The following is a 27,066-nucleotide window of genomic DNA, read 5'->3' on the forward strand; positions in this document are numbered from 1 at the left end:
TATTGCGCCTGTTATGCCATCATTCAAACTCGCAATAAACGCCTGTTGTTCCGGCAATCAAGTCTGGTGCTTGTGTGTCTCACCGAACATTATAGTAACATTACTGACACCAAATGACCAGTAGAATATTACATATCATTCACTGTGTGTTTGAATGTGCCTTCTGAATGACATATATTTGTATTTTACTTCATTTAACAATTTTTATGCTTGAAAATGGCAGCAAAATACATCAAATATGCTTAAATATGCACTTTTTTATACTAATAATGGGCCATATTCAGCCACAAAACAGCATGGTTTTTAATAATTAATGTGTAAAAAGCGTGATAGAATGAAGCCGCAAAATTCCAACCGCAATGTGGCGAGGGATGACTGGATACATGTCATGGAAAAAATGGTTAGACCACCCTTGTTTCTTCAGTTTATTGATCCATTTTAATGCCTGGTAGAACTAAAGGTGCATGGATAAATATAAAGAAAATTGATGGATGGATGGATAATAATGATAACAAATATAGCTCAAAAGAGTTTCATTTAAGAGCTGATATCTAGAAACTTCCATGGTTTTCTTTATAATAACCAAAATCACTTAAGTTCTTACATGAATAGCTATAGACAAAACATTTAACTCTTATGAGCTATTTTTGTTGTAATTGTTATATTTGTCCAAACAAACAAGAACAAACAAAGAAACAAACAAAGAAACAAGTGTAGCGACAGTTACGTCTCGTTTTAGTTGCTTGTGGGTGCAGGCAATCCAGGTAATAATGCGCTCTAATAATGCAATGTCCAGACAGAGGATGACAATGGAATTAATATTGTGATTATTGTATACGAATGCAAAAAAATGAATTCTATGTCCAAGATGGCAAATGTTATGGCATGTTGAATAAATTGAGGGTGTGGGTGCAATGGTGTGCATAAGTGTGAGCGGTAAAAACCGTGTGACCTCCCGTCACCTTAATTCCATGCACTATTACTTCCGCACCTCTATATGCAACACCAACACCTCCATATCGCCACCAGTGGTCAACCAATCACAGCATTCCACAATTATCCCACAACAAACCAAGTCAACTAAACCCAAAAGCAGCATAAATGGCTCCTACAACAAGGGTGGTCTAATAATTTTTTCCATGACTGTATAATATATATATATATATATATATATATATATATATATATATATATATATATATATATATATATATATATATATTAAAAAAAATTAAAGGAACACTTCGAAAACACCTCAGATCTAAACTGGGGGGAAAATGATCTTGAATATCTTTCCTGATAATAAGTGGGTGATGTTTTAGTAACAAAATGATGCCACATAATTTGATAGAAATGAAAATGATTCACAAGACCATACCTGGATGTAAAGATTGACATCTGCACTTCTGCAAAGATAAGGGAAGTTTCCCCCAGTTTTCAGATGAGCTCGTCTGGCATTTGGAAACAATTTATACATCTCCTCCTTTGCTTCTAAAGACAGTGCGCTTTGATCAAAAACCTGCAGAGTGTAAAAGACAAACACTTCAGTTTGCTTATCAGTTACAGTACGTATAATGATGAACATTTTCATGCATGATGACTTACATCTATAATAGTCACAGCAACATCGTGTATCCTGTGTGGTTCCACATACGAGTTCTGACAGTTCAGTGTTAGTCTTGATGCTAGCTCACTCTGGCTGAGGCTCTCCAGCTACAGCACATAAAATATTAAGAGTGAAAGAAGCAATTTTGTAAATCTTATACCATAGTAACACAATTTCAAAACTGAGGATGAAGTGAGACAACGTGGAGAAGGTTACGCATTGTGGGGACATTTTAACGCATGTACATGCACACACACGCGTACGCACGCACGTGCAAACACAGTTCAGTTCCAAATGTGAAAATTATGAATAGTTCATGGTGTTATATTTGTAAATAAATTGTTATATTGATATAAAACTGTTTTTAGCACTATGTTTAAGAGTTGGTCACTCAAGTGGCACAAAGATTACGCATGCCAGAAATGAACCTTTCCTAATTTTCTTGCACACCGGCACGTAGCCGCGCACAGTTTACACATACTTCACGGCAGTTTACGACAAATGTACTCATTGGCACGCAAATATTGCATACCACTGTGGGGACAACATTCGTGAACGTATCAAGGTGGCTTTAGACTGCTGTCCACCACCGGCTCGCATATGTTACCAGTAGTGGTTTAAAAGAACAAACTTAACATATGCCATGCCTATATTTGTCACAAATGTTGTTCCATCTGAATAATAGGATTGGCATTCATGGCTTTTACTCGTCGCTGTCTGGTATTCACTTGCATGTCCATTGCATGTACACATACACATATACACATACAGAGAAGCTAGTGACAATTTGAAGTCATGTGGCTCTGACAGGCTACACATTCAATGATACCTAATGTTAGTAGCTAAACTTTGCCACATTGCTATCATTAGTTAACAATAACTAATGCATGTGCGTGTGTGTTACATAAGCATGCCTTGCAGCGTTGGCAGCAGGAAGTGGGCAGACTATACAGTTTTTGAGGTAAGTTTTTGTGTCATCCTGCTGAATTGTTAGCAATCTTGTCGCTCTAGAACTGAACTAGATCCATTGTATGTAGACATCATCTTGTTCAATGGTTCTCAACTGGTATAGCGGCGGGACCTACCATCACCACTCAATGGCAAGCGGCGACCCAAATTGCGGCATTTTTTCAACTCAAACTTCTCAACTATAGGGACTTCTTGCAACCCCATATGAGATGCAGTGGTGAGATGCTGTCCTCTCTTTATGGTGCCCTCCTTTCCAGCAGATATATGCAGCTGTGTGTCGGACGGACCCACTCCATGTTTTTCGCTTCCCACTCAAGCTTGAAAAAGTTACCCATAAATATGGCATGCACCCCATGATGGCATAGCAAGCAAATAACACAGACAAGAACGTGAGTGCATTCACAGACATCAGATCATTGAGCACTGTTTTTCCACGGGGGACATATGAACATTAATTTGGTGTAAACGAAAGTGGTCGCATCACGGATACGGAGGGTGCAGACTTTTTTCCTGTTTTATATGTTATTTTTCCATTTGTTTTTCTTGCAACAGACCAGGCTTTGTAATCTTGCCAGAATATTTATTGTATGTTTTGAATAATTGGGCACAGTTGGTGCATTTAGATTAAGCAGTATGAAGAAATGATAAATCTATAGTTTTCTGTGACAATTCTTTCTGCATTTCACATTTTCGAGTTCCAGTAATCTTTGAACTTTAATTTTAGTGTTCATTTTGCTTGCTGTTGGTCACTGCAAAGTCAAGCGTGTTCATACTCTGCGCCACTCGATGACACAAGACAGGTTCAGCAGCCATGTATCTTGGCGTGTTTTGTTGGTTTCTTGAACTTTTTTCCGTTTATGCTGAACTGTCTCTTTTTTTTCTGAAACCCCTTTTTGAACGATTTCAAACACCGCATATATGTGGCATTTTCACCTTGATTTCACTTGACATCTAGCTACAAATACGCTTGCTTAATCTAAAGTGTTTGAGCCAGTGACAAATGCAACCATGTATGACGTCACGTGCAATCCAGCAAAGTGATTTGTTATTTAAAACAAATCACATATACAACAAAATATATGGATATAACATTTACAAAAATTGTATGCCCTCACACCATTGAGGAGCCAGGGAATCAGAGAGACTATAAACCCAGTTGAGTACAGTATCAAGCAAATCCCTTTACACAGAGTTTCATTGAGTAATAAAATGAACACAAAAGGCCTTACCCTATCAACCATGAAATCAATTGCACTGGCCATTTTTGGGTCCACAGGTCCTTTAGCGAAGTTCCCCAGAACAATCTTCTTCAACATGAAAGCTGGCATCAACCAAAAACTACACAAACATAGGAAAAATAAATCTTAATTATTTGAACTAATATTACAGTTGCAACAAGATTTAAAAAAAACAAAAAAAAACAACCTGTTTGCTGTCCACGTCTGGTTAAAGATGGCGGTATCACTGAACGAATTACACAGTATCAAAGAGTGCACCCTGGGGGACTTGCATGTGAACTCTGCAAACTTCTGGGCCAGGAAGCCACCCAAGGATGCACCGAAAACATGTACCTTGAAAAAGTCAAAGAAAATCATCAATAAGACAGGCACAAACTGGGTAAAAAAATAGAAACGGCATCCACAAAATAGCATTTTTCGTCACTTTCTATTTGTGAACAAGTTTGAAAACTGCACTTTTTAGGAATTTTGCCCATCATCCACAATCCTTATGTGAAACATGACCAATGTCTTTCTCTGTTCTGCACGTTCTAAAGAGAGAAAAACAGCAAAAATTGTGGGAGCTAACAATGTAACAGGACACCTATTTTGACAATAAAGCCCTAAAAAAAAAAAACTGCAACAATGTTCATTTGGATAAATGACCTGTATATAACTCAAGCTACAGCGACATTGTTATTGTAGCAGCTTTTCTGCCGTAGTGACGCAGCGTCTCACGCCCCTATCGAGAAGTAACGGGTCCACTCCAAAACAATGTGACAGGACACTAATTCTGTACTGACAAGGAAACAAGAACAACTACCAATAGAAAAGCAAATTATCTTTGAAGTATTGGCCAACATTCCATGTTTTGTTTATACACAGCTAGATGTTTCACATAAGGATTGTGGATGATGGGCAGTATTTTGGGAAAAAAAAGCATAGTTTTCCTTTAAGTCATGTTTCTTTTTTATTTTAAATTACAAACCTATGAGCACAAAACATGAACAGAAGAAAATAAAAATGAAAGCTCACCAGCACCTCAAAATCGGTAGAGGGTGCTGCCAAAGTCACTGGGACCCAAATCCATTATATCCACTGTTTACTTATTGCTGGGGGTATCAGGCGTGTATTGTAGGAAGGTGTCTACTTGAGGAAGGTGTTTGTTGTGTCTGGGTTGTGAAGTGCATTGAACTTAAGTTGTGGATAGCCTATGAAGCCAATCAGACTGAGGTTGTGAGCAATGGTATCCTAACAGCAGTGACATGCGGTGAGGTTCATGGCTGGTGAGGCACTGACTCTTTAAGACAATAATTGTGTTTTGGCAGTCATATTCATTCATTCATTCAGCAGAGCATAAAAATATCTTGAATGCATTTGCTGTAAAAAAAACAACAAAAAAAACCCTACAGTACCGTAAATTCTGGTGTATAAGCGGCTACTTTTTTTCTTAAACTTTGAATCCTACGTCTTATACGGCGGTGCAGCTAATCTGTGGCTATATTCTAATCTTGTCACATCTCCTTTTACTTCAGAACTACTACGAATTGTTTAAATACTGTGCTCAATCCTCCAAATGTTCAGAGCTGTTTATGTAGCACAGTATGGCTAATGCATCCATGCTAACAAAATTTATGATCAATAATATGTGTAAAATGTGCACATGTGACAAAAAGTGTGCAGCATCCGTCATTGTGTCTTTATGGAGGTAAGGCGTGGTGTCTCTTTTACTACAGTACATTTACAGGTTAATTGTCAGACTTTTATCTGCTGTTAGTGAGGCTTTGAAGGTGAGTGTCATCAATGACGGTTTGCGACTAGTCTAAAATTTAGTTCACGGAGCCTGCAGTTGTAATTGTATTCTGTAAAACCCCAGTTTTTAAGTTGTAAATAGCTGAGAGATTTAAAGGGGTTAAATTTTATACTCTGAACTAGGGTTGTCACGAGACACCCAACTCACAAGACAAGGCACGAGATTGGGTCCACAAGAACAAAACAAGACAAGATTTTGATATTGATTTTAACAAAAGTACAATGAAAAAATGACTGGACAAACAGACTTTTTTATTTAACCGAGTCACAAAACAATGCTGTTGTTTTGAAATGTTTATTGTCCCACAAATTGACGCTCAAGATATTATTAGTCAACATGTTTTGAGACCAAATAAACCACTGTTATGATCATCATGTATAATAATAATAAATGGATGGATGGATGGATAATAATAATAATAATGATAATTATTATAATAGTAATAAATAATTATAATACAGCTCAATGTTTTTCTCTTATCTACTTGTCTTTGTCTATTTACATCAAGGCTGTCCAGCTGTCCTTTGATATTTGTAATTAAAAAATATATAAAAAAAACATACAAGTATACTGTACATATACAAACTGTACATATACACACATACATACAGTATATGCATCTAAAGACAAATCCTTGTGTTTTTGTTAATTAGTATCAACATTTTAGCTTTTTCTAGTTACATTAAGCCTTTTTTCTCTATTTTTCCACTTTTGCTGGGTTTTTGTTTATTTTTTTTCTGCAATGAGCCAAGTTCCACAGATGGCCCCTGCGCCACACTTTGGACACCTATGCATGTTTTGCCAGGAAGGCGTGACGCAGCAAGGTGACCAAGGACTGTGTCCAAACTCTACTTTCTTGGCTCTGTTGGTCAGGGGCTGAGTTACATTGTGGAGTTTTTTTTTTTTTTACAGGTTTCAGACGTGCATTACATGGCATTATGGAGATAGAGCTCACTCCCACTCGCGCGCTCGGTGGATTCTTCACCTTTGTTGATTGCTTGTATTTCATTAACGAATAAATGTATGATGCAAGAAACACTTATATGCGCACCTTTACTTGCTAAACATAGCGTGCCGCTAAATTGTCAACACGGATCTCTTGTACGTATGAGGTGTGTTATGAAAAGGAACCCAAAGTTGGCACTGAGCCAAATGCAATAAGTGTTAACAGAACTGCTCAGTGATTAAGGGTGCAGACAAGTCCAAACATCTACATGGGTTGATTTTTCGTTAAGTTGATTTTTTTTTTAAGTAAAGTTGATCAAATGTAGAATTACTACAACTTCTGCTTGGACAACAAGTAGCAACAGCTGTTTAACTCCGATTGAAAAAAACAGCCACACATCCATTGGTTGACGCTGACACTATGAACACCGAGGCAGGTTGGATTGCAAGGTGCCTAAAAGCACTTAATGGAAATGCCTAATGCACTTAATGTACAGTACACGTCCAACAATGACTTGTACACTGCCACTTCCATAGGACTGTATTATCATTCATAGTAGCCACGCCATAGTTCACAGCCTTGGTTGGCTTCTTGCTGCCCTGTTCTCGCGATACAGCTTTTCACCAAATCTCAGAGATCAAAACGTGACACTCCTACTTGGAACGTTGACTTGCATATGTGAAGTGCTCAGCAATATATATTTTCATAAATTAATAAACACACCAATTGAGAGAGTTAGGTCAGTTGTTTGCACGTACGTATTGTTGCACTGTACTTCATTTCTCAACAAGTGGGAGCAAAAACAAAACTATGTACAGATGCTTTAATAAAAATAGAAAATGACAAAGTTCACAAATAGTTTTGGAAATGGGCAAAACATTCACATGTACAGTGGAATGTGGAACGTCGATAAGCGGTTGTTGACAAAACTGAAACTAGCCATTGCTTGCATACTTGTGACTTTCACCAGAGACATAAGAAAAAGGGGATGATAAAGTATTTTTTTAACCTAGGCCAGTGTCTTAACATTGTGTTCCTTCAAGAGTGCACATTTTTATTTTGATTCTTTTGTTTCATATATTTTATACTCTTATGTACAGTAATATAGCTGCTGCAGCTTTATCTCTTGACTTTTGTACATGGGCAAATCTTCTGGTGGCTAACAATCTAAAATAAAAACGGTATATTTTGTTATTTACTGCAGTTAATATTGCCATATATTATATACTGTATTTTCACGACCATAAGGCGGACTTAAAAGTCTTAAATTTTGTCCAAAATGGGCGGGGCGCCTTTTAATGCGGAGCGCCGTATGTGTGTACCGAGTTCCAAAATCTGTAAGTGTTGCTGGGTGACTTTTATGAGCGCTCCGCTCGACTGACTGGGACATGCTGCTTGTATAGAGGAAAGGAAAGGTGGACGTGACTGAGGACGCTAAAGGCACGCCCCAGTAGTTATATAAGTATATTTTATGAAATGGCGCCATCCATCCATCCAACTACATCACCAACATGGACGACGTGCCGCTCACTTTCCACATCCTGGTAAACCACACTGTAGAGAAGGCCAGCACGGTAGCGATACACACAACGGGACACAAGAAGTCGACTTTTACTGTTGTGCTTGGTTGCCATGGTAATGGACAGAAACTGCTACCTGTGGTAGACGCTGACGCTGACTAAAGAAAAGTTTCCAGCCGGACCAAAGGGGCTGGAAGGACGACGAGAAAATGGCTGAGTGATGTGTACGGAAAGAGACCGGATGTTTTTTTTCCCCACACACGTCACCACAAATTAAGCAAATGAACTTGGAGCTTAACATCATTCCGGGAGGCTTGACGAGGGAATTCCAACCGCTGGACATCAGTGTAAACACAGCGTTTCAAGTTACGTTGCGAGCGCCGTGGGAGCGATAGATGACAGCTAGCGAACACAGCTTCACTAACACTGGAAGGCATCGCCGTGTTGTTTTGCTACAATTTGTGAATGGATGTAAACACGGCGTTTAAAGTTAAGTTGCGAGCGGCGTGGGAGCGATGGATGACAGCTTGCGAACACAGCTTCACTAATGGATTGTGGATGCTTGGGCTAATGTGTCTGATGCACAGTTTGAGCTTTCACAAAAGCCAGCATCATTTCTGAGGCGCCGCACGGCAACGAGACTGACTGACAACGATGACAGGGAACCTGGCGTGTTTGATGGAGAACTTGCCCCGCTCTTCATTTGGGATATAAAAGATGAGGACTTCGATGGATTTGTGCATGAGGATTGATCAAAAATAACATGAGTGCATTGTTAAATACTTCAATAAAGTACAATCAATTGTAGTTCCCCAGCGTGCTTTGCGGTAGTGTTTTGGTGCAAATGCTCTTAAAGTTACATGTTTGAGCTACATAGTTGTTAGTTATTGTTCTGCAGAAATAGAGGTAATGTCTTGTCTGTGTTTGCGTTGCTGTGTGATGTTTTTAGTTGTGCACCATGACTTAGACTGTTGTGTTGAGTGATGACCATCCTGATTTCAAGTGGGCTTGTTAAGTCGGTAGGTGTTACCGTGCATACCTCCGCCCAATAGCACGGTGCGCCTTGTGTATGTGTTAAATACAAAAATACCACCTGTAGCCGAGACTGCGCCTTTTAATACGGTGTGCTTTATGGTCGTGAAAATACGGTATATGTATGTATATGTTGTTACATGCTTTTATTATGAAGCTTACTTTTCACTGAATAGGAAGTCACTGTGTGCACGTTTTAACATTTTGACTAGACCGTCGTTGACAGTAGTCTACATAAACGGATCTATTTTTTTTAAGAAATTATCCTTTTTGGGCCCACATTTTATGTCGACAAAAGCGGTCGACCACGTACTTCAATGCCTGCTTAAGCGGGCACTTTTTAGGAATAAGAACATGGTAAACTGGGACTTGATGAGTGGGTTCTGATTGATTTTCCATCTTCCCTCAGATGTACAATTGCTTGTTTTTCACCCTGTGATGGGAAAATGTATAGTTTACAGGCATAACTTCAGTAACACATTATCTACTACTAACTACTTTTTATAGCCTTTTGTAGCACTTCAATTCTTGTATCTGAGTGCATGCTGCAGTCGGCCCAGCAGGAGGTTGGTTATCTGTAGCCTGGGGGTAACAAACAGTGCCAGAGAAAGTCACTCTTGATTACTAGTTCCCCCAGGACCAGGCGCCATCAGGAAGTCCCTTCAAACACAGTTGACCTCTCAGTCAGGAGGTTATCTAGCATGGGTGTACAAACCGTGCCATTGGAATGCGATTTAAGCTAACCCGACGTAAGCTAATACAAGGGTGGCATCAGGGGAGTGACAAGAATGTCTCTTTTCTTTTACAATGTAAATCTTTGCATTCTATGGGGTATAAGAGATTTAGCCAAGAGGCAACTCTTGGCAGACATCAGACATCTGCAGACTGCCATACATGTATGTTTCTGTATGTCTGACCTTCTTTTGCAAAAGAGATAAACTGCACAAACTCCCTGTCTTTATTTCAGGCATTCTCTTTTCGAAAGAAATACTTTTTTCCACAACAACCCATAGTCAGCTCTCTGTCTTTCATGTTTCACCTCTACATGCGGTCTACATGCAAAGCATATCCTACCCAATCTGAAACTGAGCATAGAAATTCAGTGCTATTTATTGATTGAATAAGTAATGTAAGTGGACAAACGTGCGTAACAAAACACACCTGTCAAGTCACATGTTCCACTGTTGCTCACATGAAAAATGGGTGGATTCAAACAAAAGTTCTTCTAAGTTGTCCACATGTAAATCTTCTTCTTTTCCTTTCGGCTTTTTCCTTCAAGGGTCGCCACAGCGAATCAATTGCCTCCATCTAACCCTGTCTTCTGCATCCTCTTCTCTCACACCATCTACTTTCATGTCCTCTTTCACTACACCCATAAACCTCCTCTTTGGTCTTCCTATAGGCCCCCTGCCTGGCAGTTCAAAACTCAGCATCCTTCTACCTATATATTCCCTATCTCTCCTCTGGACATGTCCAAACCATCTCAGTCTGGCCTCTCTGACTTTATCTCCAAAACCTCTAACATGTGCTGTCCCTCTGATATACTCATTCCTGATCCTATCCTTCCTGGTCACTCCCAGAGAGAACCTCAGCATCTTCATCTCTGCTAACTCCAGCTCTTTCTCCTGTCTTTTCCTCATTGACACTGTCTCTAGACCAAACAACATCGCTGGTCTCACCACAGTTTTGTACACCTTTCCTTTCATTTTAGCTGAAACTCTTCTATCACACATCACACCTGACACTTTTCTCCACCCGTACCATCCTGCCTGTACACACTTCTTCACCTCTTTTCCACACTCTCCATTGCTCTGGACTGTTGACCCTAAGTACTTAAAATCCTCCACCTTCTTGATCTCTTCTCCCTGTAACCTCACTCTTCCACTTGGGTCCCTCTCATTCACACACATGTACTCTGTCTTACTGCAGCTAACCTTCATTCCTCTCCTTTCCAGGGCAAACCTCCACCTCTCTAGCTTCTCCTCCACCTGTTCCCTGCTCTCACTGCAGATCACAATGTCATCTGCAAACATCATAGTCCATGGAGATTCCTGTCTAACCTCGTCTGTCAGTCTGTCCATCACTATAGCGAACAAGAAGGGGCTCAGAGCTGATCCCTGATGCAGTCCCACCTCCACCTTGAACTCCTCTGTCACACCTACAGCACACCTCACCACTGTCTTACAGTCCTCATACATGTCCTGCACCGCTCTAACATACTTCTCTGCCACTCCAGACTTCCTCATAAAATACCACAGTTCCTCTCTGGGCACCCTGTCATGAGCTTTCTCCAGAACTACAAAAACACTGCTCCAACGTTGTAAAGCTGTAATGACACTCTGCCGTATAAAAAGTAAAATATTAAAAACAAGCGTAAGACATTACTAGCACAGCTTTGTTCTGTGGGTCGTGGATAATAACAAGCCTAGTAGTGCTGTACAACTTTTATCCGCAGTCCCACAGTGCCCTCTACTGGTCAACATTATTATTATTATTTCTCCCCCCTCCCTTTTTGTTGGGTTTTTTCCCTCTACTGGTCAACATTCAAACTGGACGCCAACCTGTCTATAAAGGCCACCTGTCTATAGCGGCCACTTTTGCAGACTCCCTCTAGTGGCCGCCATAGACAAGTTTGACTGAATATAAAATAACTCATTATATAACTGAAATATATGAAATAACTCCAAAAACACCAAGGTGGTATCCATGTTAATCTTGCTGCCACATTGTGTCTTTGGCAACAATCATGTCTTCAATGAAGGTAAAAGTAATCTTAATTGTTCACTTATATCCCTTTCATTAATCTTCTATATGTATTCATTTGCATGTTTTGTGTTAACATTTTTGGCTTTCTGGAATGGATTGAATTTACATGATTTCTTATTGGAAAAACTGATTGGGTTAGAGTATGTTCTGGAACATATTTCTGACATTAACCAAGGTCCCACTGTACTTTACAGTGAGTACCCAATAACAAGTTGTTAGAAAACTCACTTTATCCAACTGCAGGTGATCAAGAAGCTTCCTGAATCCATCACAGAACTCCATGAGACCCCAGTACACGGGATACTGAAGCTGAAAGCAACAAAATATTAATTGTATCTTTGTAACAACTCAAAAGGAAACAGTAAATTAAGTGAATAGATAACTGAGCAATCAAACACAGTATCACACTTATTTACATTGCTGAGCAGGAACTGTTAATCCTGTAAAAGTGCATGTATTTAATACTTATTGCATCCCACTGCGTTATATGCATGCCAATTACTTTCAGAGTGAAGCCAGAGAGAAACTGCACACTTTTCTTATACACCACTTTCAGTTCAACTCACAGATATGACTCTGTAGCCCCAGCCTGTCAGAGTCAACATTTGTTGGAAGAACACCTCAGCAGTTCCACTGACGGGGGGAAAAAAAATGATGGGGCACCTGATGCTCTTTGGGCCTGCATCATACAAGGACCACACTTTGCTGTCATCATCATCAACAATAATCTAGAGGGGAAAATGAGAAGAGTATATTAAATTTGAATAAATAAAAAACATTCTGAAAGTGCAGTTGAAGTCCCAGAAAAGAAAATTTGAAAAGCGAGCAAACAAATGTTTCATTTACTTCTCCTAGACAACTTTGAGATCTGTGTGACAACAAACTTAGACTAAGGTTTATTTCTCCTCTGTCTCATTTTTTCTCCAGAGCAGTCTCCTTTAAAGTTTCAGAAAAGATCTCAGCTCGCTCTAATATAATTCTCTGAGTTTCTCAACTTTTGTGTCTCTTTATGAGGCAGAGAAGTCAGAGCCCTCTGTCTATGAACTCAATCTTTTCTAATCCCAGTTTCATTTCATGTATCTCATACTAAGCTCAGACAGAACAAATGAAGAACTCTCCACAATCACTCACTGAATTCTTAGACTTAGATCAACGTTTTGGTTGTATTTAATCATCTCTCATGTTGACTTTACTTGTAATCCACGTGATTTTTAAAAAAATGATGTACTGCATTACCGTACACAGAATGAACTGATTGAAAATGTTATGCTTGTAGGCTGCAAAGACCTCCTGCTTCTATATTAATTACATATTCTATTAATAATTTCAAGCATTTCACTACACGTAATTCTCTTTTTTTTATGAACCACATAAAACACATTGTAAAAAAAACAATAACAGCAATTTATTGGTAACTTGAGAGCAATAAAGTTACAATTTCAACAAAGTGCAATATCAGAATAAATAATTAATAAGAATAATTTGTGACTTAAAAATACAGTCAAACTTGTCTATAGCGGCCACTAGAGGGAGTCTGCGAAAGTGGCCGCTATAGACAGGTGGCCTCTATAGACAGGTTGGCGTCCAGTTTGAATGTTGACCGGTAGAGGAAAAAAAAAGAAAAAAAAAGGGGAAAAAATAATAATAATGTTGACCAGTAGAGGGCACTGCGGACTGCGGATAAAAGTTGTACAGCACTACTAGGCTTGTTATTATCATGGTTCATGGTTCATGGTTTTAATTCATCCTGAACATGCATATGAGTCAAACAGTAGCACATCACATAGTAGAATTCACAATTTTGCATGTCCAAAAAGGAGTAGGAAGAAGCAAAGCTTATTTAATCCTACCCCTCATCAGTTTCACATCAGTTGCAATACATTTATTCACCTCTTGTTCTTTCAAGTGTACTTTGTAGGTCTACAAGACAATGTAGTGCAATCATAGCCAAGGTTTTTACTTACTAAAAGGAAGCTAGAGGCTTAATAATAACTGATATGAATTATGAAAACATCATATGAACTGAATATATCCACGACCCACAGAACAAAGCTGTGCTAGTAATGTCTTACGCTTGTTTTTAATATTTTACTTTTTATACGGCAGAGTTGTCATTACAGCTTTAGTTCATCAGGAAGTGATGGTGGGCGTCCCGAGCAGGAGAGCTAGGCTCAGTGCTAGCTGTGAGTTTCGAGAGAGTTGGAAAGTGTGTTTATGTTGGCGTGGATGTAAAGTCCTGCAGTGTTCTTCGCTGTTAATAAAGCCATTAAAGTGCATCGGCGACGTGAGTCTCTCCTTCCCCACAACAAGCAGCATTACAGTATTAGTTAGTTAGTTAGTAACCTGTCGCTTGCACAAGCATCTGTACCAACCTGCTTTAAGTCCACCACCATAGTGCCCGTACCCAAGAAGAGCAACGTGACCTGCTTGAATGACTATCGCCCTATAGCACTCACTCCTATTGTAATGAAGTGCTTTGAAAGAATAGTCATGACGCACATCAAAAAGAGCATCCCGGCCACTGTGGACCCTCTACAGTTTGCATATCGCCAGAACCGGTCCACGGATGATGCAGTCAACACTGCCATCCAAAGGCCAGGACACATACGTCAGAATGCTATTTATAGACTATAGCTCTGCTTTTAATACAGTCAGCCCCCACAAACTCTCAGATAAACTCCTCACACTTGGCCTGTCACCCACACTATGTAACTGGGTGTTTAACTTTCTAACAGGCAGATTGGGGCCTGCCTGTTAGAAAGTTAGAGTCCACAATCGCACATCCGGCTCAAGAATTGTGAGCACTGGGACCCCACAGGTGTGTGTGCTGAGTCAGCTCCTCTACACGCTCTTCACCTACGATTGCGTGGCCTCCCAGAACAACACCAGCATCATTAAATTTGCCGATGACACTACAGTCATCGGCCTGATCACTGGTGGTGTTGAAACATCATACAGAAGAGAGGTGGCGGACCTCATAGCTTGGTGTCGTGATAACAGTCTCCTTCTCAATACAGATAAGACTAAAGAGATGATCATCGACCCAAGAACAAGGGAAAAGGAGCCGCATAGACCCCTGTTTATTGATGAGACTGAGGTGGAGAGGGTGAAAACCTTCAAGTTCCTTGGCACACATCAGCGAGGACCTCACCTGGTCTCACAACACCCAACAAATTCTGAAGAAGTCCCAAAGGAGACTGTACTTCCTGAGAAGACTGAGGAAATTTGGCATGTCCACCAAAATCCTTAGTTGCTTCTACAGATGCACTATCGAAAGTGTCATTACAGCCGCCATCACTGTTTGGTACGGTAACTGTACAACACGTGATAGGAAGGCACTCCAGCGGGTGATCAGGACCTCACAGAACATTGTTGGGGCAGCCCTCCCCTCACTGCAAGACATTTAGAAATCTAGAGTCCTACGCAGAACACACAACCTCATCAAGGACAGCACACATCCACAACACTCATTATTCACACTCCTACCGTCAGGCAGACGCTACAGGAGTTTGAAGTCCAGGACCACAAGGCTGGCGAACAGCTTTTACCCACAGGCCATCAGACTTCTCAACGAAGCACTCACACACGCCGCACGCAACACACGCACACACTCATAGCACTTTATTTATTTATTTGTATTATTTATCTGTATTAATGTCTCTTCTGTTGTTGCTTAATTTATTGGTACATATGTTTCTTATGTTCTTATTCTTTTTCTTGTGTTTTTCTTTCTTTTCTTGGGAGAATGAACACAATAAGAATTTCATTGCTTAGTATAACTGTCTGTTTTACTATGCACATGACAATAAAAGTCTTGAATCTTGAATAGCAGACACATTGGTGAATATAGTTAGGAAAATAAGTATCAAAACAACAAACAAAATAAAGATGACTAAATCATAATCATAATCATAATTAGGGTCGCAGCTATCGATTCTTTTAGTATTGAGTATTCTATCGATTATTGCTAATAATCTAATGAGATATATTATGCATGCTGCATTTTTATTTTACATCTTCTGTCAGCCCTGATCCTCCATTAGAGGGTGCATGTCGTCAGAGATTTTTGCGCAAATAATATACTTAGATAATAGGATAATAACTACCTAATGCAGATCCTTTCAATCTATGAAAGGATGCCCTAAACCTGCTGACACTACTCACTGTCTGGAAAAGCATGGATGCGGAAAGCACATGTGTGTGGGACAAACATAATGGCATGAATTCAATTCAGGCTTTTCAGGCAGCACTTTTGTTTTCTTAAGCAAACTTAGCTGAATTGGGAAAACATAATATCTAGTCACCGCATTGATAGGATAGTTACGTTCTGAACCAGCCTTTACACAGAGCCATCATCAGAGTACGTTATTTACCTGACTTAATCTCAATTATAATGTATAGTGAGCATTACCTTGTTGTGTCTGGTCCAATATCAAAATAATCAATGTGTAAAAAATTATTTCAGTCAACTGAAATCAAAATGAAAACCAAAATGAGGCATTACAAAACTCAACTCAAAACTCCTACTTGACTCTCCGGCACTTTCACTTCTGACACCAGTGTAACGTGTGCACATGCCACAGTATTGGGAGTACCCAATACTTCATGCGGCCCAGCCTCACCTAGACTCTACCTCCAGTGGCCCCCAATGAAATTGAGTTTGAGACCCCTGAGTTAACGTATGGAGTTGTGGACATGAAGGATAGAGGAAGACGGAACCGTCACACGATGAAAAAGAAGGTAAGCTACTTAAGGTAAGCTATCTTTGTCAAACCTAATTTGGGTAAAACTTTGTAAAATGTAGATGGCAAGTGTTCATGTTGGTTCTGATACTGGGAAAATTCTGGCACTTGCAACTTTCTTTGGCTTCATTTTGGCTTATTTATATTGCAGTGAAAAGCAAAGGAAGGCAGAGACTTGAGGTGAGGAACACTTAAACTCACAGCACAACACAAAGGTGGTGTCCATGTTGATCTCAAGACCACATTGTGTGTCTTTGGAAACAATCATGTCTTCATTGATGGTAAAAGCAACCTTAAATTATCCTTTATCCCTTTCATTCATCATTTATATGTACTTATTTGTATTTCCAATTGTTTCTGCATGTCAAAACTATAAAAACATTTGGCTTTTTGGAACAGAGTAATTGTATTCACATTATTACTTATGGGAAAATTTTATTTGGTTTAGAGTCTGTTTCGATTAGAGTCAGACCACCTGGAACAGATTAATGATGCTAACCAAGGTTCTACTGTAGTATTTACCATCAGTAGTAATGCTTTGTTTTCAAATGTACAGTGGTCTGAAAATGTGTTGGTTTTTTTTGCATGTGTGTCACACTTCAATGTTTCAGATAATTATTAATTGACTAATAATATTGGTCAATGACAACACAACTGAACACAAAATGCAATTTTTAAGTGTTTTTTTTTATTATTAAGAGAGAAAAAAATCCAAACCCACATAGTCCTGTGTTTCTCCCCTAAACCTAATAACTAGTTGGGCCACCCGTAGCAGCAACTGCAATCAAGCGTTTGCGATAACTTGCAGTGAGTCTCTTACAGCGCTGTGGAGGAATTTTGGCCTACTCATCTTTGCAGAATTGTTGTCATTTAGCCACATTGGAGGGGTTTCCAGCATGAACCGCCTTTTTAAGGTCATGCCACAAGATCTCAAAAGGATTCAGATCAGGACTTTGACTAGGCCACTCCTAAGTCTTCATTTTGTTTTTCTTCAGCCTTTCATTCAGAGGTGGACTTACTGGTGTGTTCTGGATCATTGTCCTGCTGCAGAACCCGAGTTTGTCTGAGCTTGAGGTCACAAACAGAAGGCCGGACATTTTCCTTCAGGATTTTTTGTTAGACAGCAGAATTCATGGTTCCATTTATCACAGTAAGTCTGAAGCAGCAAAACAGCCTTTTGTGACCTCTTGGATGAGTCGTCGCTATGCTGTTGGGGTAATTTTGGTTGGCCGGCCACTCCTGGGAAGTTTCACCACTGTTCCATGTTTTCGCCGTTTGTGGATAATGGCTCTCACTGCTGGAGTTCCAAAGCTTTAGAAATGGATTTCTACCCTTTTCCACTTGAACTCACTTTTTCACACAGGGATTTTTTTTTTTTTAATTTTTTCATTTAGAAGTTCAAATTTCATTTAAAAAGTGCATTTTGTATTCAGTTGTGTTGTCATGGACTAACACTTAAAATTTGTTTGATGATTTTTGAAACATTTATGTGTGACAAACATACAAAAAAGTAACAAATCAGTGGTGTGAAACACTTTTTCACACCACTGTACATCGAATATGGTCAGTGTTTTTTGAAATGACAGAATAAAGATGCTGTATCAAAAGCATTAGCTGTTTTGTGTTTTTAACATTCGTATTTTAAATTAAATTCTTGTATTTTAAAGTGCATATCACAATACTTATGACCAGTACCAGTAGAAGAAAATACAAATTGACATTAACAAATAGGTATTTATTGTATATAATGTAATGTATAAGAAAAGCAAGTACAAATAGAATAGTAATAATAATATAATTTTTTTTTAAATATCTCAAGCTAAGAGCAAACTTGTGTGAGGTAAGGCAATATACAAGTATGTATGAAGACATTTTTATATGAAGTGTTTAATAAGCCACTAGGGATTACTTGAAAAAATGTCAATAATTTGCAAACGCATTCTAAATAAAAAATAACTAAAATGTTTTATTTAAGTTGTATGAGCTAAAGTAAGATGCTAATAAATGATAATTTGATGTTTTTAAAAAATCTTTAAGTATTATTATTTAGTACTTATCCTGGCAACGATTTCATGGAGAACTTCACATGGAACTTCTTATTAGCTGCAGCATTTGTAAGGTGTTACGAGCTGTGTGCACCGCTCTCTTGTTTGCATCCTTTAATTGTGTGCAGGTCCGGACTGGCCAGTCAAGAAGATAAAGCAGAGGAGGTGACGTCGCTCTCTCTCACATGACACATGCCGCTCACCACAGCTCCGACCACTGCATCCTCGCCACACAGCACCAGCTGAACCATTTCCAAGTGCCCTTCTTTCATTTGTGGACTCGGGCTAAGTTGGCCTGTTGAATTTCTGAACAATTACGGACTGGCGCTAAACCTCATATTTAGTTTGTAAAAAAAAAAATCACGCTAAATCATCCATCATGTCCGTCATTTTATGTTGCGTGTCCCTCTCTCCCTAGACAACTGCCACGGGGACCGTGATGTAATTGGGGGCTTGTCCGGGAACGGATTTTGTCTTCCCTTATCCAAAAAATTGAAAACGTTTAGAGCTTGGTAATCCTCTTACCTGTTGAGCTGCTGGCCTCGCGCTATCATAGTCCATGTTCATCTTCATTGTCAATTGCACCCAAATCCCTATCAATTTAAAATGAAGTACTTTATGGCTGATCCAAACCTAGAAAAATTTTATAAATGCACTAAAGCTAATCTGTTCTCAATGCACTAGAGAAAAAAATATTCTCCCTCCCGTAGCTCTCTCATTGTGCTACTGTAGATCTGGACCTGAGCTGCGTAAACTGAAATGCAGTGGTTGGAGTTAAAAGAAGCATGAGTATGTGTTACGTCGGTTTAAAATGGAGGAAGCTATTAGACGCCAATCTGCTTGTCATAGCATAAGACGGCCAAGTAGCGAGTCTGAGACGGATTTTTATGTAAATAAGTGCATACGCCTTATCCCGCCTTTTTCGGAGAGTGCTGTGGACAAATACTTTATATTATTTGAGCGGGTGGTGACGACCTTAAAGTGGACTAAAGAAATTTGGCCACTGCAGTGTATCTTTACGGGTAAAGCCCAGGAAGCACATGCTTCCCTCTCACTCTACTTAAGTCTAAACTATGACGAGATGAAAACTGCAGTCTTATGGTCATATGAACTTGTCCCAGCGGCATACAGACAAAAATGTTGTCGAGTTCGAAAGCCTGACAGCCAGAGCTACGTTAGAGGGTGGTCGTGAAAAAATTGCACTCTTTAATCGCTAGTGCTATGCACAGGATGTGAGCGACTTTGACCAATTATGCAATTTAATATTACTAAAGACTTAAAAAATTGTCTACAAGACAAAATAACGACATATATAAATGAGCAAAAAGCTACTAATGTTGCTACTGCTTCCGTGTTAGCAGATGAATACGTTTGGATTCACAAGGGGAGCTTTGACAGGCCCTCGTCGTCGTAGCGCAATCCGGTCGAGCATGCTCACAGATAGGGGGTGCACACCTGTTGACTGCATCAACAGGTGGCTTCTCCTATGCTTGGCACAACTAAAGAGCATTCGATGTGTGCCTACTGTCAAAATCTTGGCCACCAAATTAGCAACTGTCAAAACAAGTTGAAGCCAGTTGAACTGGTGAAAACACCTGCAAAGCCACGCGTGTTTGAGAAGGAAAATGCAGACCTGAGCATTTATTCCGCTTTCATAATGAAGGGTGCCGTATGATTGCCTGACAGAGGGATAAGGGACCCACTAACAGTGTTGCGCAAAACCGCTGCGTCAAGGTCAATTATTCGTTGCGATGTGTTGTTGCTTTCAAACAAAACCTCCTTAAAATATAAAGACCCTGTGTGTGGTTTTGACCAAAATATGTCAATCTGGCCATGCACAGTATCGAGCTTGAGTCGGGCCTGGCATCTGGTCCTGTTGTGGTGGCTGCAACACGATGCAGATGGCGTTGATCACCCGGTGTGCTACTAAATTCTAAAGAAATCATCCATCACGTCCGTCCTTTTATGTTACGTGTACCTCTTTCACTAGTCAACTGCCAAGTGGACTGTAACATAAGGTGTGTGTGTGTGTGTGTGTGTGTGTGTGTGTCACATACTGCTCATTTTCTTTTCCAAAGGGGAAAGAATGGAGCCATTAAAAACAGTGAATTGAGATTAGCACGGTATAGCCCATATGTCTCAAGTATGACTTCCTCTAATTATTCTGTCTCAACAATTTCTCCTAGTAAATTTTAGGAGAAACATTTTTAGACAAAATAGAAACTAAAATGAGGCTGAGATGAGAATCTCCCGAGCTGTGGAAGAGCAAGTTTTTCGCAGTAAAATTTTCCTATGGGACGTCTCACATATTTCTCCTGGCAAATTTTTGCGAAAACATACGAGACACATTTTAGAAAAACTCGAAACTAAAATAAGGCTGAGTTGAGAATCTCAAATTTGTCTCCAGAGCTGTAGAACAGCAAGCTTTGAGCAGTAAGATTTTCCTCTGGGATCAGTTCTACATAAACCCTCGATTTTATTTATATTAAAGAATATGTCATTTGTCACTGATAACATTTTAGAATGTATAACAATTGAAATCTGTAAATAAAAAAGCAAAAATGTGTTAATAAGTTGTGTGTATAGAACTCCAATGTTTGAGGAATGTTTGAGGATTGGATTAAAACAACGTTTACAGACATAGGTCAAAAAACTATTTTCATATGTGGAGACTTCAATATTGACCTTTTGAACTCACACAAGTGCAAGGAAATAGACGACTTCACAGATACAATGTATAGTTTGAGTTTATATCCTAAAATCATTAGACCAAGCAGAATAACAGACCACTGTGCCACCCTTATCGATAATATATTCACCACTGACTTTGATAACAACACCATCAGTGGCCTGCTAATTAGTGACATCAAGGATCATCTTCCAGTGTTCACAATTTACAATGAACATTATCAGAAAAGACAGGTGAAACACTTACAGGAATGACATGAAGGAGGTAGTTGAAATGTTTAATGATTATTTTGTAAATATTGGACAAAAACTGGAAGAAGAAATTCCAAAACAAGACACAATTGATGAAGGGAATGATATCATTGATAGGAATCTTAATTCTATGTTTCTCACTGCTGTAACCAAAAAGGAGATCACTGACATTGTTAAACATTTTAAGGCAAAAACACCAACTGATTGTCATGGAATCGAAATTGAAACAGTTAAAAGGGTCATCAATGAGATCGCAGACCCGTTAACATATATTAGTAACTTATCATTTCAGACTGGAATATTTTCAGGCAAAATGAGAACAGCCAAGGTGGTTCCAATTTTCAAAAAAGGAGACAAACACCAATTTACAAATTATCGGCCAGTTTCCTTGTTACCACAATTCTCTAAAATTGTGGAGAAGCTATTTAATAATAGGTTGGACAAATTTATTAATAAGAATGAATTATTTGCTAGCAGTCAATATGGTTACAGAGCCAACATTTCAACTTCTATGGCACGGATCGAAATCACGGAGGAAATCACTACTGCTATAGACAATAGAGGATGCGCAGCAGCAGTATTCATGGATCTGACAAAAGCCTTCGATACAATTAATCACACTATCTTAATTTCAAAATTAGAAAGGTGCGGAATTAGAGGATTAGTTTTGAATTGGGTTAAAAGCTACCTAGCAAAAAGCTAACTAGCAAAGAGGAAACAATTTGTAAAGCTAGGAGAATATACATCTGGGAGTTTATACACCACGTGTGGAGTACCCCAGGGGTCCATACTAGGACCAAAGCTGTTTAATTTGTACATTAACGACATTTGTAAAGTAACAAACGACTTAAAATTGGTCTTATTCGCGGATGATACCACCGCTTTCTGTTCTGGTGAAAGCACACAAGAACTCAGTAAAAAGGTCAAGGATGAAATGGTCATATTAAAATCATGGTTTGACAGGAACAGATTATCCCTGAATTTAAGTAAAACTAAAATAATGCTATTCGGTAATAGCAGAAAGGACACGTACGACCAAATACAAATTAATGGAGTGGATATTGAAAAAGTGGAAGAATATAAATTCCTTGGGGTTGTAATAGATGAAAAAATTAGTTGGAAATCTCATATTAAATATATACAACAAAAGGTGGCGAGAAATATCTCTATATATCTCTTCTTTCTCATTCTTTCTCTCTCTGGCTCACATGTTGTGTCTGCAACCCCAACCCCTTTTAAATGGAAATATGTACTTACTCTTTTCAGGGGCACTGTGCTTCGAAACCAGTTATAGTCTGGTGAATCTCTGATCATCTCCATCTGTAAACCACATTCAGAAGAGCAAAATAGAAAACTTAAAAACTAACTCATTTATACTAAAAAAGATGGTTTCATAAAAACAGACTATCCCTGAACCTAAGTAAAACTAAGATAATGCTATTTGGTAATAGTAGAAAGGATACTTATACGCAAATACAAATTGATGGGAGTGGACATCGAAAGGGTGAATGAAAACAAATTTCTGGAGGTTATTAGATGAAAAGATGAGCTGGAAATCTTACATCAAAAATATACAACATCAATATTGAATAAAGCAAAATTCATCCTTGATCAAAAAGCACTCCATACTCTCTATTGCTCCCTGGTATTACCATATCCAACTTGCTATGTGGCGATATGGGGAAATAACTATAAAAGTACACTTCACTTGCTAAAGATAATGCCACGTTTAGAGGCCATACAAATCCTCTCTAAAATCACAATTATTAAAATTTTATGATCGAGTTGATTTTCAAACTAAAATTATGTATAAAGCAAACAGTAATCTTCTCCCTAAAAATGTCATACAATTCTTCTCGACGATAGGAGAAATATGACCTCAGCGAAAAATGTAACTTAAAACATTTATATGCGAGAAAAACAGTAAAAACCTTCAGCATCTCAGTATGTGGAATCAAATTATGGAATGGATTGAGCAAGCCACTCAAACAATGCACTAAGCTGAGCAATTTCAAGAAACAATACAAGCATTTGATGCTTGCAAAGTTCAAGGAAGAAGAGTCTTGAAACAGTGTGTACATACAAGGCTATGTCTAAACACTACTACATTCACTACTAACTCTTCCTTCTTGTCACTTATTACTCTTTATTCTTTTGCCCATTATCCAGCTATATTCTGTTCTATTTCATTTGTCAATGCTATTTGTCAATTTCAGCTCTGCATACAGTACCGTTAATGTTAATGCTATCTGTCAATTTGTCAATGCTAATCACTACCACACTTATTACTTACTCTTCCTTTTTGAGTTCATTGTCATTACTCACCTATTATCAAAGTATGTTTTTCTTATGTCTGTTTCATACTATTTATGAGGATTGTCATATCAAGTAGTTACCGTGACAAGAAATCTGACTAAGTTTGAAACATTATTATTTTTTCTACTATTTATCACATTATCTCATTAATTTTCAATGTATTCAAATAGAAGAGAGTGCATATGGAATACAGGATGTGAACAAATGTATTGCAATTGATGTAAAACGGTAGGATTAAATAAGCCTTGCTTCTTCCTACTCCTTTTGGACATGTGGAACTGTGAATTGTAATATGTGATGTATTTCAATGTAACTTGTATGTTCAAATAAATTTAACCATTACCATTACCATAGAAATGAATGTGAATACAGTGAATTAATGATTGATCAGCTCTGGATACAGTACTGTTAATGTTAATGCTATCTGATAGAATTTTGCATTTTTGCAATCAACTATGATGATAATTGTGCTGTACAGGATATAAAGGTATAGTTCAGATTTTTGTACATTAAGTTGTATGACATCCCCATCAGCAGTGGACTATATCAACAATGACTTAATGAATACATTCACGTATGTGTCCTTTTCGTTCGCTGCGCTGTTTGGCAAAGTGTGAGCTCCATAGCCAGGTGCCTGGGCTTCCAGGGTGATGTTGTCAACTCGCCATTTTAGCCCTATTTCACACACTATTTTTGGGCTGCTCTAAGTCCCGGACCCCGCCAAATTGCTAGAATCTGCATTTTGCACATTTGGATCTTAATGAGGTTTTAAGTAAAGCTACAATATGCAAAAGCGAGAAGGGGGAGTGAGACAAAAAGCACTTTGAAAAAGTAATTTATTGAAAACAACAATTAAACTGAAATAGGCTGTTTATCAGCTGATCAAAAGTTTAAGACCATCGCTCAAAAAATAACAAAAAACTCTCCAAACCAGAACAAAAATGTTCTCAGGACTCAGTAATGAGTAGCTCCACCGTTCTTGTTAATCACTTAAAAAATTGGTTTTGGCATGCTTGATGCGAGCGTTTCCAGGAGGCTAGTGGGAACATTGCTCCAAGTGGTGAAGATGGCTTCACGAAGGGCATCAATTGTCTGAAACTGATGGCCATTTTTATAAACTTCCCCTGGCATCCATCCCCAAATGTTCTCTATGGGATTTAAATGAGGGGAACATGCAGGATGGTCCAAGAGTGATGTTATTCTCCCTGAAAAAGTCCTTGGTCAAGTGAGCATTGTGAACTGACAGAAAACGAACATTTGGATCAGATTTAGGCTTTTATAGCCTGTGGTCTTAAACTTTTGATGAGGTGATAAACAACCTTTCAGGTTTTTTTTGTTGTTGTTTAAATTACAAGTTCCAAATGTTTTTTGTCTCACTCCCCCTTCTCGCTTTTGCATATTGCAGCTCTACTTAAAACCTCATTAAGGTCCAAATGTGCAAAATGCTAATTCTAGCAATTTTTCAACTGGTCTTAAGATTTTGATCAGGAGTGTATATCAATTCACACAATATATTACTTAACATTGTTTTCAAGTCTTAAAAAAATCCAAATTTTTAAGGTGTAGCGGCTTTTATTTTGGCGTGGCGGTGTGCTACGATCAATTACATGTAGCGGAAACCCTGCTGTGTACCTGGATCGTGCCAGATGGCAGCAGCGAAGGACGCCAGAATGTCTGTCTTGCTGTAGCAGCACTTGGCACTGTGCTTTGACTGCTCTCCTCTTCTGTTCACCCCTCAAATGCCATATTCAGTGCTGTGGTTCAACCTGAGGTGTTTAACGAGGTTTGTTGTGTTGCCACACCTCCTAACTGTTTTTTGACAAATAATGCATGCGGCAGCGGGAGCAAAACTGAGTTCGGTTGTACTTAATTGAAGTATTTTAGAATGTACTCACGTTTTTTTTTTTCATCAATCCTCATCCACAAATCCATCAAAGTCCTCATCTTCTGTATTCGACACAAACAAAGCCGTCTTCTTTTCCGTTCGCTACTAGTCTGTTAACTTGCCAGTGTTATTCAGCTCCGAAGCAAAGAAGGAAACTTCTCCTGTTGCTTCTGCCAACTTTATTTATTGAACGCGGCCACCAGACAGCAGCTCAGAACACACACACATCTCTCAGCCTCGTCTCTCCTTCCTGCTTGCCCACAAAGCAAAGGTTAAACAAGCCCCACTACATAGCTGTCCAGCCAATGCCTGTAACAAGTGGCACCGTTTATTTCCTGGTGTGCACTGGTCAATACTGTAATGCCACTTGTTGTGGGGAAGGAGAGACTCACGTCGCCGATGCACTTTAATGGCTTTATTAACAGCGGAGAACACTGCAGGACTTTACATCCACGCCAACATAAACACACTTCCCAACTCTCTCGAAACTCACAGCTAGAACTGAGCCTAGCTCTCCTGCTCGGGACGCCCACCATCACTTCCCGTCACTTCCTGATGAACTAATGACACTCTGCCGTATAAAAAGTAAAATATTAAAAACAAGTGTAAGACATTACTAGCACAGCTTTGTTCTGTGGGCCGTGGATATATTCTATCAGTTATTATTAAGCCTCTAGCTTCCTTTTAGTAAGTAAAAACCTTGGCTATGATTGCACTACATTGTCATGTAGACCTACAAAGTACACTTGGAAGAACAAGAGGTGAATAAATGTATTGCCGCTGATGTGAAACTGATGAAGGGTAGGATTAAATAAGCTTTGCTTCTTCCTACTCCTTTTTGGACATGCAAAATTGTGAATTGTACTATGTGATGTGCTACTGTTTGACTCATGCATGTTCAGGATGAATTAAAACCATGAACCATGATAATAACAAGCCTAGTAGTGCTGTACAACTTTTATCCGCAGTGCTCTCTACTGGTCAACATTATTATTATTATTTTTTTTTTTCCCTTTTTTTTTCTCTACTGGTCAACATTCAAACTGGACACCAACCTGTTTATAGAGGCCACCTGTCTATAGTGGCCACTTTTGCAGACTCCCTCTAGTGGCCGCTATAGACAAGTTTGACTGTAATTGGTAATATTAAATTTTTTTTCGACATAAGAACAATTCAACTTAAGAACGGTCATCTGGAACCAATTGTGTTCGTTGGTTGGGGACTTAGTGTACTGTATGCAACTCCAACTCACACATGTCTCCAGTCCGT

General features: G+C 38.9%; 1 protein-coding gene across 6 annotated transcripts in view; it reads right to left on the minus strand.

Moving 5' to 3' along the window:
* The window catches only part of spg21 (SPG21 abhydrolase domain containing, maspardin), a 41,243-nt gene that overhangs the window by 3,110 nt on the left and 11,067 nt on the right, over positions 1 to 27,066 (minus strand). For 5 of the 6 annotated variants that reach the window (XM_054770626.1, XM_054770627.1, XM_054770629.1 and 2 more), the window contains 7 exons: positions 22,854 to 22,916; positions 12,436 to 12,597; positions 12,098 to 12,178; positions 4,001 to 4,146; positions 3,805 to 3,913; positions 1,606 to 1,713; positions 1,379 to 1,519 (listed from right to left, as the gene is read on the minus strand). In XM_054770626.1, coding sequence (XP_054626601.1) covers positions 1,379 to 1,519; positions 1,606 to 1,713; positions 3,805 to 3,913; positions 4,001 to 4,146; positions 12,098 to 12,178; positions 12,436 to 12,597; positions 22,854 to 22,916 — 810 coding nt within the window. The remainder of the gene's footprint in view (positions 1 to 1,378; positions 1,520 to 1,605; positions 1,714 to 3,804; positions 3,914 to 4,000; positions 4,147 to 12,097; positions 12,179 to 12,435; positions 12,598 to 22,853; positions 22,917 to 27,066) is intronic. The other variant, XM_054770630.1, reaches the window with a different exon arrangement.

The sequence above is a fragment of the Dunckerocampus dactyliophorus genome, chromosome 3, assembly GCF_027744805.1.
Source record: "Dunckerocampus dactyliophorus isolate RoL2022-P2 chromosome 3, RoL_Ddac_1.1, whole genome shotgun sequence".
Lineage (NCBI taxonomy): Eukaryota > Metazoa > Chordata > Actinopteri > Syngnathiformes > Syngnathidae > Dunckerocampus > Dunckerocampus dactyliophorus.